A 12,736-nucleotide genomic window follows, 5' to 3' on the forward strand; every position below is an offset into this window, starting at 1 on the left:
ACTGACTGTACATAAATAACTAGTCTAGTTCACTATCGAGTTCTTGTTCGATGAATCAGAATCGATTATGAAAACCTTTACGTGTTGTATTTGTGCACACGAAAGTAAAAAGTTTACTTTCGTGTGCACATGTGTTTCTGTTTGGACGAGACTAGGCTTAATATAGATACAGTTTAACACACTATTACGTAGACATTACATAGTTAATCGGTGGCAATTGTAAGTTATTTTGTAAAGTATTCAAGTAATACTTTCAACACTTGCGGTCGGCGGCGTACCGTTATACATATGTATATACATAAGTCCGCCCACAACATGAAACAAAATGTAACATATACTTTTATACATGGCTGGTGTAAAGTGGGCGTGTACTTTACACCTGTAGCGACTTACAGCGGTAAAAGGATAGATTATCTAATCCAATAGCAACCTCAATTATTTAGTTCATTATAAAATGTCTGAAATCTAATTACGAAAGATTCTAAAAAATATTTGAAACTAATAACTGTACTTCTGGCACAGAGGCTGGATGTTTGACTATGACTATCACGAGTAAACAAGTCGACTCGAATTAATATTTTAATGGACTTTTGGTATAAAAATACCACATATGGTAATTAAACGCATAAACAAAACTTGAGATAATCCTAGTGTTTAGCCACGTTTTCAATTTAAATCAAACAGAGAGATCATACAACAACAGCCTGTAACTGGCCACTGCTGATCAAATGCCTCTCCTCATACGTTTGCGCATTAATCAGCAATTGCCGAATGCGGGTTGGCGATTTCAAACTTATAATTAGAAATTATAAGCCCAGGTTTCCTCAAGATTTTTTCTTTTTCCGTTTTTCAGTGGTATCTAAATAATCTAAGAAAGTACATATAACTCGGAAAAAATCAGATTGGTTCCTGGTATTGGTAGGTTGCGAAACGGCACCCTTATGCATGAAGGGTGTCTTAAACCTCCGGGCTATCGACCAAAACGGTAACGACCGTAACGGTAAAATATTTTTCTTTTGTCTAAAAACTCGCAAAGAACTACATTTTTTTCTCTCCACACACGTGATACTTGAAGCGGGCCACCACGTCTTAAAACAGCCATCACGATACATTACATAGAGATATTATACATAAAAAGAGAAAAAGAAATCATGTAAACTAATGACGTTGCATAGTAGTGCAACATTCATCAAATCTATTGCCACAACCGACACGAGACACAATCCCGGATCGCAATTAACGATTTCAATCAAAAAGCCCAATCATAGTGCGCTTTGGGTACCTAAACCATAACTGCACCGTTGGAATTCACCTGTGAATCTATACAGTGGCAAATGTAGCAAATTATCGGAGTATTTGAATATTAAATTCTGACAGATTGAAACAAACATGACTGCCTCATTGATCGAGCAGTTGAATGGCATACTTGTATCGGATTTGATTTTCGAAACTGAAAATGTGTTGTTGTTAATTGATTTGACCCTTTTGAGGATTTAAGGCTAGGTTAAGTGACGATATCCGCAAGGTGGCTGGTAGTGGTTGGATGAGTAGAGCTGAAGATCCAGCTCAATGGCGTGCCATTGGAGAAGCCTATGTCCATGTGAGGATTTAAACACTATTCCTTTTTTGTTACCCAAAATATTTTAGGTAGTTAAAAAATGCAACATCAACTTGCCTAAATAAGGATACCAAGAATGATCGAATACCATCTATTTATAGGTCACTATAAAAGTCTTACAAAGCACACAGGACAGTCACACAAGAATAGTGAAGTGCTCAATAATATTTTATACTGTAAACTGTTTCTAATCAAAGCGACAAACAAAGTTGGTAACGGCAAGAAATTATTTATTTAAGTATCTTCGATCCAGAAAGGGTAAAAATAGCATAATTACTAGTCATACAGTGACTAACCTCGTTTGGTTTACGGTAAAAGAAAGACAATCCTTTTGTATTTGTTTTGTACCGTACTGTAACTTGAATGACTGAAGAAAAAATAGTTTTTAGACGCAAATCATGATGTAATATGTATTTTGAATGATGTATATAAAGATGTACTTGGTTTTTAAAAGAGTAGACTGACCGGGCTCACTTCTCACCTAAGTTAAAATTTGGTCGATCGCAGTTTATTTACGAAAATCTAAAACGGTTGTTTTAGCTGAACTCTTAATATATTAAATCGGCTGCGGCAACAGGTTTAACCTACAACATCACGTTAAACGGGTAGTTGAATCCAGTTGCCGGCGCGGCGTCGCGCTATGTAAATAACTTAATTTCTCACTTCGCACTAACCTAAAAACTGAATAAAAAAGGTAATAAGAACGAGGTACTGTACGCACTGTGTATATTCGAAAAAACAAAAACATTTAATAAAACTTTGCCCTTACCCTTATGCCCAGATGAACGAGGCTATTGTAATATAATTTTTTTAAGTGTAAATCATGCTATGACTTCTTTCGCCTTGGGCGAGGTGAGAAGGAGTGTCAGACTCTTACTGACTAAAAGCCACCCCGTTCCTACTCCTGCTTTTCGTGCCGGACCCCAGTAAACCCGCTAGGTAGTCCGCAGCTCCAGATCAAGATTATAGATGTATAGATATATATTATATATGTATTAAAGTATATTTATGATAAATACTACCCACTCTACTCACTCTTTATTAATAACACTATCAACCACAATCAATTAACCACTTTCCCATGACCTACGCAAAAGGTTAAAATTAAAACCTCCATTATTCTTTGCCCACTAAAACATGAGCGCGTTGTATTTCGTCGTGTGAGTGAACTTATCGGAGGCCCAATTCCCGACTCTCAAAACCTCTAATCCTTAAAAGACCAGCTCTGCACTTGTAACTTCTTTGGAGTTGTTCCTCCAACACATGTGTTGTTGATCCGTCTACTAGATTTTCCGTACCCGTATTTCTATAGGGTAAGTAAGTAAGCCTTCTATAAAATAGAAGAACTATATTTGAATAATTTATTATAGTGAGATATACCTAAACAATTGATAGAAACCGTTCTAACCGTAGAATCGTCAGGCAAGTCACATTGAGACTCTCGCTCATGCGTGTACGCGGGAACTACATCAAGCTATATCAAGTAATTGAGTGGGCGCAGTTAAGGCTCAAACCTCCTACTTGTAAGAAAAGACCTTTGCTTAGCAGTAGGCACTTATAGTTAGTTGATATGTATGTATATGTGATATCAATTATTAAAGCATTCAATGCCTTTATAAACTTTTGAACCAAAATGTAACAGCACCTACGCCGTGTGCCTGTGGTTCTTTTTCGATAAAAGTTTTAAAATTGAAACGACAAAACCACCGCCCCATGCTTTCGTTTAGTTTTAATGAATAATTACTTGTTCAGCCATTGTTGAGTTGAGGGAGTTCGATTTCCGAATTGAACTTTTGTGATATCGAGTTCACATTTGTATTTTATTCTGGTTCTGTAGATACTGAAAACGGCTATCCATTTATAGTTTTAAATACAATAGCTTTTAACAAAAAACAGAGTTGAAAGTGCTACAGGTGAATAAAAGAAAAAAGAAATGTGATTTTATGAACCTACGCAGTAGTGTAAAAGCATTTTAATTTTGAAAAAAGCAAGCTTACGGATTAATATTAGTATCGATGAGCGCACGACAATTAAATTGAAATATAAAGCATTAAACAAATGATAGAACAATCGCATCGCCTGCATTCAGCGGGACTATCGCGTGTACTAATTAGAAGTTTCCTTCAAAAGTTTAATTAGAATGACTGCTTTCAATGGCGTACTTTAGTACTTTCAAACAGATTAACCTGTTCAATCAATAATCTATAGTCAAGTAGCTCAACTAGATCGGTTTTAATATAAATTTTGTTCTACATGTTTAATTTCACAGGCTACGAGTTTGGCTACGTCGTAGCCACGTCGTAGCGGTTTCGTAGCGTCGTCGAATGCGATCAGCGTAACAACTGTTGCTACCGGCAAAGTACTTGTAGCATTCTTAAGTAGTACAGTTTTGTTTGTGTAAGAAAATAAGTTGAAAACTTCGAGACTAAGACTTCGTGACTTATTGTTTTATGAGACTTTGTGCCGTAGCGTAGCCCATCAGTATTGTCTAGCATTACGCATTAAAAATGTATGAAATACTGGCTTATGCTCTCGACTTTGTATATGAAAATCCCATTACTTCTCGTCGTATAATACCTAGATGGCAAAAGCTTTCTACGGCTAGTTGCTTGCGTCGGAGTGTTGTCTGTCTGTCACTCAAGTACGAAATGGGCTCTTTGAATAACTAATGTATTTATACGTTGTGTTTGTATAAAAATACCAAACACTGAAAAGCTTTAAGTTATTTGTCTACGTTGTAACAAAAATAACAAGTCAACTGCTTTTTCAGATCAAAATTCAATATATTTATATTAAGGATAGGAATTTAATAAAACAGATAGTATTTTATTAAATTCCTTCAACAACTATGTATTTCAAAACGGCATTTTTTATTCGAGAACATATGTAAAGATGAACGTATAATAATAATACTTTGCCCAATCCAAGAATCCAATCAATACGAATACACAATAAAAACTAATCAGAACCGTTCTAACAATGAAATTACATTCACATTTTGTTAATCTCTATACAACAAGTCATATACTCATAATGGAGAATTTCCCTCGCTATTAATTTATATGCGCAGTTTTCCAATATTTTAATATTCATTCCACTATTAGAGCCAGATAAAAATATAACCAACGAAGGTCATGAAAATCTCGCCCCCGCCGGATTAACTATCATAGACTGTAAACTCAGACTGACTTCAACCTGTTCATGTATTCTAGGCTAGTACCAAACTTAGTACTTTGTTCATTTCTGACTAATTAGTAAATGACAAGTGATATTTATTTTGCAAGCAGCTTACAAGATAAAGCTTTTACAAGTAAATCTCCTTTTTATGGTATAAGCCGGTAAACGAGCAGACGAATCACCTGCTGGTAAGCAATCGCTGCCGCTCGCTGGACACTTGAAACAACAAAGGCGTTACAAGTGCATTGCCGGCCTTTTGGGGTTAGGAATTTTAGGGTTATCGGGGAATAGGGTATTGAGAAAATTGGGAAGAAGGGGTAATTGGGGTTCCGGTAACCTCACTCAACGCAAGCGTTGTTTCACGTCGGTTTTCTGTGAGGCCGTAGTATCACTCCGGTCGAGCTGGCGCATTCGTGTTGAAGCATGGCTCTCCCGCACTTAAAAACTACTCACTAAAACACTAAAATAACTAGATGAGGCCAACTAGAGGACATTTTCTATCGGAGTAATAACAAACTTTTAAGTTGTGTCATAATTAGAAATCTGCTCGTTGGTTGGGTAGGTGTGCTGATTATCGTTCTGTTCCCAGGAAAATAAACCCTACGACAAACAAAATTAAATAGAAGTTTCAATTTAGAAATTCTCTGTAATTGCAATATACTGTATTTGGGCTATTTACCTACTGTACGGGGAATTAGAGATTGAGAGGCATACACACTCAACACTCAAAATGAAATGTGTGTTGGAAGCTTTCCACATAAATGTGTATTATTATGTTGTTATAGAGATTTTCAGTCTTTACATACTTCCGTGATACACAATGATGTGTGTTTATTTTGATTTATTTGTTTCATAAACTATTTACATTGTGTTTGAATATTAAAGCTTAATAACTACTAAAACAAATTGTTTGAAATTGAATTATATCTATAATTCATTTATTAATGATCACTAAATGTGTTGCTAAACGCAAATTTTGAGAACAGTAGAACAGATTTCGCTAATTCTTTTTGTTGTTTGCTATTGCCTGGAGAAAAAAGTTACAAAGATGAGCAGAATAAAATTTAGAACGCTAAACAAACGCACGGTCAGGATCCACCACAGATGGGGTAGGGCTGATGCCTGATCCGGAGCTGCGGACTACCTAGCTGGTTTACCGGAGATCCGGTTCGAAGGGTAGAAATAGGAATAGGATGGTTTTTAGTCAGTACGAGTCTGACACTCTCTTCGCCTCGCCCAAGGCGAGAGAAGTCATTGGCTAAAAAAGGCTTGTGTTAAATAAAAATAATTATGTCAAAAACTGTGTAATTATTGGACCAAGGTTGCTTCAACCATCCAAAACCGCTGTAACTCAGGTAAATTGGGATTGGAACCAATACAGTAAATACTAATCATAACGCCGCTTCTCAGGGCATGAACAACTGTCTCGGATCGAAAATAAAACAGAGTAAAAAAAGAATATATCTATAGTTTCCACTTCCCTCTGTATTTTATGAGCATGGAATACATCATAATGATGCGACGGCCAACACTAACTTCTTAAGCACAGGTATGCAATCAGAGAAGTATTAATAGTAGTAGTATTTGTTTTGTACCAGTTATTATATTTATATTCTAAGTTTATGTAGAGTTTATTAGACGCCACTGATATTACACTGAAAAAACTTTAATCGTGTCGTCGTCGGCTTTGATTAAAATTCGCCTTGAGCTTAGTGTAACTAATACTAAGTTTTCCCCTGTGTATGAAAAGTTCTCTGCCTAATAAAAAGGACAAATTAATATGAATATGTGGAGTTTGGCCTGGTGCATATACAGCCACTTCTGATCTGGACAGCATGATAAGCGCACAGTCTTCATTTGCAGAAACGAGCAACCAGATAACCTGATGGTAAGCAATCACCGCCGCCCTTGAACACCCAACACCGAAGAGTTACAAGTGCATTACCAAACTATTAAGGATTGGGGGATTGGGCCTCCGTTAACCTCACTCCCACACCGAAACACAACGCAAATATTGTTTCATACCAGTTTTCCGCAAAGCCGTGCATGATCAAGCCGGTCCATTTGTGCCGAAGCGTGGATCTCCTACACTACATTTCACGCGAGCATCAATGACAGTTCCTCAAGGCCCCAAAATTTTTTCTACAGATCTAACCAAGTAACAGCTCATCTTAGGGAATTATGGAGAATGGAAAAATGGTAGTTGCAATTGTTAAATACTGGCATTCAATCGAAGCAGAATTAAGAAATTAAGATTAAATCCCTACCTCAAATAACTAAGCAAGAAGAGATCAGAGAAAATAGAAAAAGTAAAAATGAATCTACTTAATACCTAAGAGCCTTATCGGTCTACTAGCCTTTTTCACTGAAGATATTTTAATAATCTTACCTAATACTTTTCCCGGCCGGAGATCGAAACGCAGACGAACTACTAACACTAATTAATATTTTATAATAAGTCGCATTATTTTTAATTAAGGATCGTTCGACCACGTGCCTTGTTGAGGTAGTATTTTTTATGAGATAGGGTGGCAAAGAAAAGCGTACGGAGGACCTTACGGTAATGAATAGCCACCGACCGTCCGATCCGTAATACCTTAGGAGTGATAAGCTCGTTCCTGCCCTTTTGGGGGTTGGGAATTTTACAATCGATAATTAGGAGGTAAACGTTGAAGAGTTGCAGCGGTATGGGAGGTTGAGGCGGGCTTGTCCCAAATAAAATTGATTATTTGGAGATTGGACAGATACCTAACTCACACTGAGAAACACAACGCAAGCGTCCTCACCAGAGATTATTTTTTTTGAAGCCTTGTACTTAGTTGCAAATACCTGTCCAGCACAAATGAGATTTGATTCCCTGTTCTGTTACTTAGAAACATTTCGAAGCAGACGCTTAGTTGCAGTGTAATCGGATTAAATAAAGCCTTTAACAATTAATTAAAAGATGTTCAAGGCTTCTAACTAGCGTATTTATACTTATTGTGAGGTTTAAAAGATTTTAGTATTAGCACCATGTCTTGAGTGGTCGGTGGTCAACGGTAAACTTATCAGAGAAAAATGTAGTGCTCGTGGAATTGATTAGAAAATATATTATATCGCTGCCTCGTTGGCCGCGTGGCCGCGCGGTTGCAAGTGCGACTGCCGGGCAAGGGGTCTCGGATTCGATTCCCGGATCGGGCGAAAATTTCTCAATAGTAGCACGGAGTCTGGAAATGTGTCCGGTATATGGCAATAGGCTCACCACCAATTACATGGGACTTACAACATAAACTGTGAAAAGTGGGTGTACACAGTGGCATTACGTGCCATAATGTGCACCTCTGCCTACCCCTTCGGGGATTAAAGGCGTGACGATATGAATGAATATATTATATCGCCTTTATGGGGTACATTTGCAATGTAACATCTACTTTTCACCAGTTAATTTATGTTATGAATTTCATGTAGCTGTATAACATGATTCTACTACCATGTATCAAATTAAATCCATTAAAAAACACACTACATTCGGTAGCAAAAAAACGAAGCCGCAGGCGCTGTTTCCACTTCTTGGTAAATATTTACTTTTATAATTATTTCATTAATCGGCAACGTATACCACATGAAAGGCAATTTATTTGCCATTAAAATGAGGGTATTTTGTTGTACAACAAATATTGTATATTTGAGTTGTGGACGGTTATTTAAATCCGCAGATTATGCAGTTTACTTGTGAGTGACATTTTTGTTGCGCTCCTTTTAAAAACTATGAAAAGTGGTTTTGTTTATCACCCCTGCATTGAAGGCTGGTTGTAGTCTGCGTCAGTGTTTCGGCAATCATTAATTGTAACAAAATTAACTACTCACTTGAGGAGAAGACTCAAATTGTAACTTTACTGGAGTAGTACTAGCGGCAACGTGAAGTGGCTCGCAGTAAAGTTAGTAAAGTGGCAGACTTCATTCAAGTCGGTCAAGGGTTCAAAAAGTATACAAATTACATTTAGTCCTTAGTTCACAAACGTGGAACAGGTAGACCACGAGCCACTAAAGCACGAGAAGACTGGCTCATTGTAACCACTACGTTACACAATCGTAGTCTCAATGCTGTTAACTCCAGCAACAGCTACGCGATCACGCAGGAGTTAAAGTTAGTCTTTGGACAGTGAGCAGAAGACTAAAGGAACGAAGCTTGATATCATAAAAACTTGCAACTTGCCTGGAATTAACAGTAACTTATCACCAACATCATCAGTAATTTACTCGAGAAGACTTTCATTGGATGTTAGTAGAACGGGGCCAGTTCAGATGAGACCAGATCTGTATCTTTAGTAGAAATGGATGGGGCGGGACGTACTGACATCCTGATGAATAATTTGCTCAATGCTGCATGCATTTTGGAAGTGGTATAATCAGTTTTGGAAGCAGTTCTTGTACGGCGTACATAGTGAACAGACACAGTACATTAACATTGAGCTACTCTTTAGCTAATTTTGCTGCGGACGGTGAGCAAAGGTAGCTTGCCGCCCAACCAGAACCAAACCCGTGCGTACGGCGCGTTGCGTTGCGCGCGCGCCTTAAAGACCCATCAGACAATGACAGGGCTAATGCCTGCGGATTCGGAGCTCCAGCTCAAAAGCAGGAGTAGGAACGGGGTGGTTTTTAATCAGTAAGAGTCTGACACTCCCTAAGGCGAGAAAAGTCATTTAATGATTCCCCTCTCCCCCCAAAAAACCGATAATTCCTGGCAAGTTGCAATTTTGTGTGATATTAAATTTCGTTCCCTTAGTCTTTCTCTCATTGTCCAATGACTAACTTCGGCTCTCCACTCGTCCGCCTAGCTATTGCTGGAGCTGAACAGCGTTGAGCCCACGACTGTGTAACGCAGTGGTTAAAATGAGCCTGTCTTCTCGTACTTTAGTGACTAGTGGTCTACCTGTTCTACGTCTGTGAGCTAAGGCCTAAATCTCTAGGTACCTTTTGTATATTTTTTGAACCCTTGACCGACTTGAATGAAGTCTGCCACTTTACTAACTTTACTGGGAGCCACTCCACGTTGCCGCTCCCGGCCTCCAGTAAAGTTACAATTTGAGCCTCCTCCTCAAGTAAGGAGTTAATTTTGTTACAATTAATGGTTGCCGAAATACCAATGCAGACCAACCTTAAATGCAAGGAAAGATAAACAAATCCAGTTTACAAAGTTTTTAAACGGAGCGCAACAAAAATGCTACAAACAAGTAACCAGCGCAGGATTCATGTAACCGTCTATAACTTTAAAAAAATTATGACTCGTGATCCAAAAGCTAAAAGCTAAGCTAAGCTATCTACAAACTCAGAATCACCGATTGTTTTCTCCATCGAATGATGTAAAAAACTTAATATTGCAAAAAATGTCTTATCGATCGATCGATCGAGCCTCCCAACCGTCGATGTGATGTCACATTTTAAAGGCGATTAAATTGCCTTTCATATAGGTAGTATACGTTGCTGATTAATAAAATACTTATAACAGAAAATATTTAATAAAGAATTAAAACTATCGCTATTGGCTCCGATTTTTGCTCTCAAGTGTAACATCATCCTTATTATTCTGTGAAGTGGTAACTAACCATACATACTATTCTTTATAACTACCATAGTAATAGACAGCCTTCTATGGTAACTAGCCAGTTATCAACCGAGATTGACCCTTCATCTAAAAAATAACAATAAGATGGATAATATTCGCAGCTAGGGCCGAATAATAAAAAAAATCTTTGTAACAATTCTACCATTCGCAAAGAGACATCTTATTGTCTAGTTATATTTTCTAATTATAAGTTTTATATCGCCAACCCGCTTTGAGCAAACGTAATGATTAATGCTGAAACCTTGTCCATGTGAGAAGAGGCTTTGGTCAGCAGTGGCCACTTATAGGCTGATGATGTATCGTCTAGTTATCTCAAAATTATATGTACAAAACATCGCGCCTTATATTCCAAAAACAAGTTGGAATAAAAGAAAAGTTAATGTTATGGTCCTTCCACGCTGTTAACGAACTTTTTCTCAAAATCATTTAATTTAAAAAGAGCGTATATAAAACTATGTTTACTAATATTGTAAACCAGCTTAACAACAGTATAGCAGCCCCGTTGCATATATAATCTACGTCATCCCTTCTACTCGCAAGCAAAAAGGATAAAAAGTACCTAATTCTTCATATTCACAATTTTAAGGTAAATCCAGTTCCCGTCATATTTACACGCTAGTTAAATCGCAAAAGCGCATTTTTGTACTTAATATATAATGTAGTTTAACCTTGGTTTTCGCCTTTTATCAAACAAAAAGATGCAATTACAAGGATTTAAAAAGAAGAACTTACTTTATAAACACTAAAGGTTCTTATTCAATTAACTAACACACACCGAATAAGAAACAAAGAAAACTGTTTCAGAGAAATTATAAAGACAACCGGAATGTTGGTAAATAAATATGTAAACTCAATTAAGTGAGCTGTAATACAGTCTTTGAGAGCTTCAACAAGAAATTAAATTACTTTAAACTATATTCCTAATGTGTTTTTAAGTTTAGGTGAAAATAAGAATTATTGTATGGGATTAAATAATGGTACTTTACCTGTGTGAAGTTGCCGACTAATATCTCAGTGAGCGCCTCGTAAATAGCTACGCTGGATGATTCGTTGGCACTCGAAGATGTGAAAAGCGAGGACGCCAAGTCGTCCTCGAAGTGAGGACGAATCAAGTCCATGTAGAGAATGAAATAGATAATTAACCTTCCGAGCCGCATTTTGAAAATTAAATTTAAAAAATTACGCGCGAAAAGTCCAAAGTTTTTATAAAAACAATTAAAAGAAGTTTTTAAAACACCTTTCAAACTGATTAAAGTATCGAATTATTATACACGAAAACTAGAAATGGACACTTTGTTAACTTGAACTCGAAACTATTCCGGCATCGGCGGGAGCGAGTGCGGATGTAAAACTGTGCTCTCCACTCCAAGTCCGTGCAGAAACTGCAGTTGATATTAAGGGTGAAATACAACTACATATTACGTTCTACAACTGAGCGACCGGCACGGCCAACACTGGATTAACAGGTGTATTACGGATAATTTACGTGAATCTGTGGACTGCATTATACAATATATTCCCAATTAAAATACTAATAACTATGTACTTACATGCACTTGAGGCTTCTTGCGTTTCTTGCTGTAATTACTCATTGTTCAAATGTAAAAAAAATGAAAAATTGGTAAAAATCCACTCGTTCCTTTAATTGTTTTCACATAACACTAATATATAAATTAAACACTTGAGTTTGTTGTTTATAAACTACTCAAAAACAGCAAATCGATCGCACATGTTTACTGACACTTAAAAACGATGTAACTAATTTAAAAATGAGCGTAAAATTTTAAAATTTGCTCCGGAAAAAGTGAGTTATCGTAACAGTAATTGTGTTAAAAAATTGTTTACTATTTAATAGTTTGTCGAGAACTGTCGACGACGCGAGGTCCGCCGCGCGGTGTGAACGATAATACTGTTAATTATTATCGACTGATTATCAGATATTGATATAATAATAATAATATGTGCTCTACGTATTGAGAACGTTGATAACGATGTTTTCTAGTACGGTTGCCTAGTATTAATGATTGTGTTGTACAGATTTACTTCGGACACAGAATCTTGTGTTAAATTACCGCCTTATAAGTTGTTAATATATACTTTGCATATAATGCAAGTGGCGGCTTGTCGTTCTACGTGGAGGACTAAAGGGGAGGCCTTTGTTCAGCAGTGGACGTCTCTCGGATGATGTATATTTTTTTTATCTTTAGAAAGTCGATGTTTCCTTTAAGTAAGAGAGATAATACTTACTTCTAATACTTATAAGTACTTTATTTGTATGTACTGTTATCTGTATCATCTTGGTAATTATGTCAGCGTAGTTAAAAGCTATTTCAAGT

The 12,736-nt window shown here is 36.9% G+C and overlaps 1 protein-coding gene across 6 annotated transcripts in view; it reads right to left on the reverse strand.

Annotated features, from left to right (window-relative positions):
* LOC118263227 (protein nervous wreck) overlaps window positions 1–12,311 on the reverse strand; it is a 182,945-nt gene extending 170,634 nt beyond the window's left edge. For 4 of the 6 annotated variants that reach the window (XM_035575072.2, XM_035575088.2, XM_050703951.1 and 1 more), the window contains exon 1: window positions 11,951–12,311. In XM_035575072.2, coding sequence (XP_035430965.2) covers window positions 11,951–11,992 — 42 coding nt within the window. In that variant the 5' untranslated portion in view covers window positions 11,993–12,311. Of the gene's footprint in view, window positions 1–11,386; window positions 11,504–11,950 lie in introns of those variants that run through there. The other 2 variants (XM_035575062.2, XM_050703952.1) reach the window with 2 other exon arrangements.
* Between the last annotated feature and the right edge of the window lie 425 nt (window positions 12,312–12,736).

This window comes from Spodoptera frugiperda, chromosome 25 (genome assembly GCF_023101765.2).
Source record: "Spodoptera frugiperda isolate SF20-4 chromosome 25, AGI-APGP_CSIRO_Sfru_2.0, whole genome shotgun sequence".
Lineage (NCBI taxonomy): Eukaryota > Metazoa > Arthropoda > Insecta > Lepidoptera > Noctuidae > Spodoptera > Spodoptera frugiperda.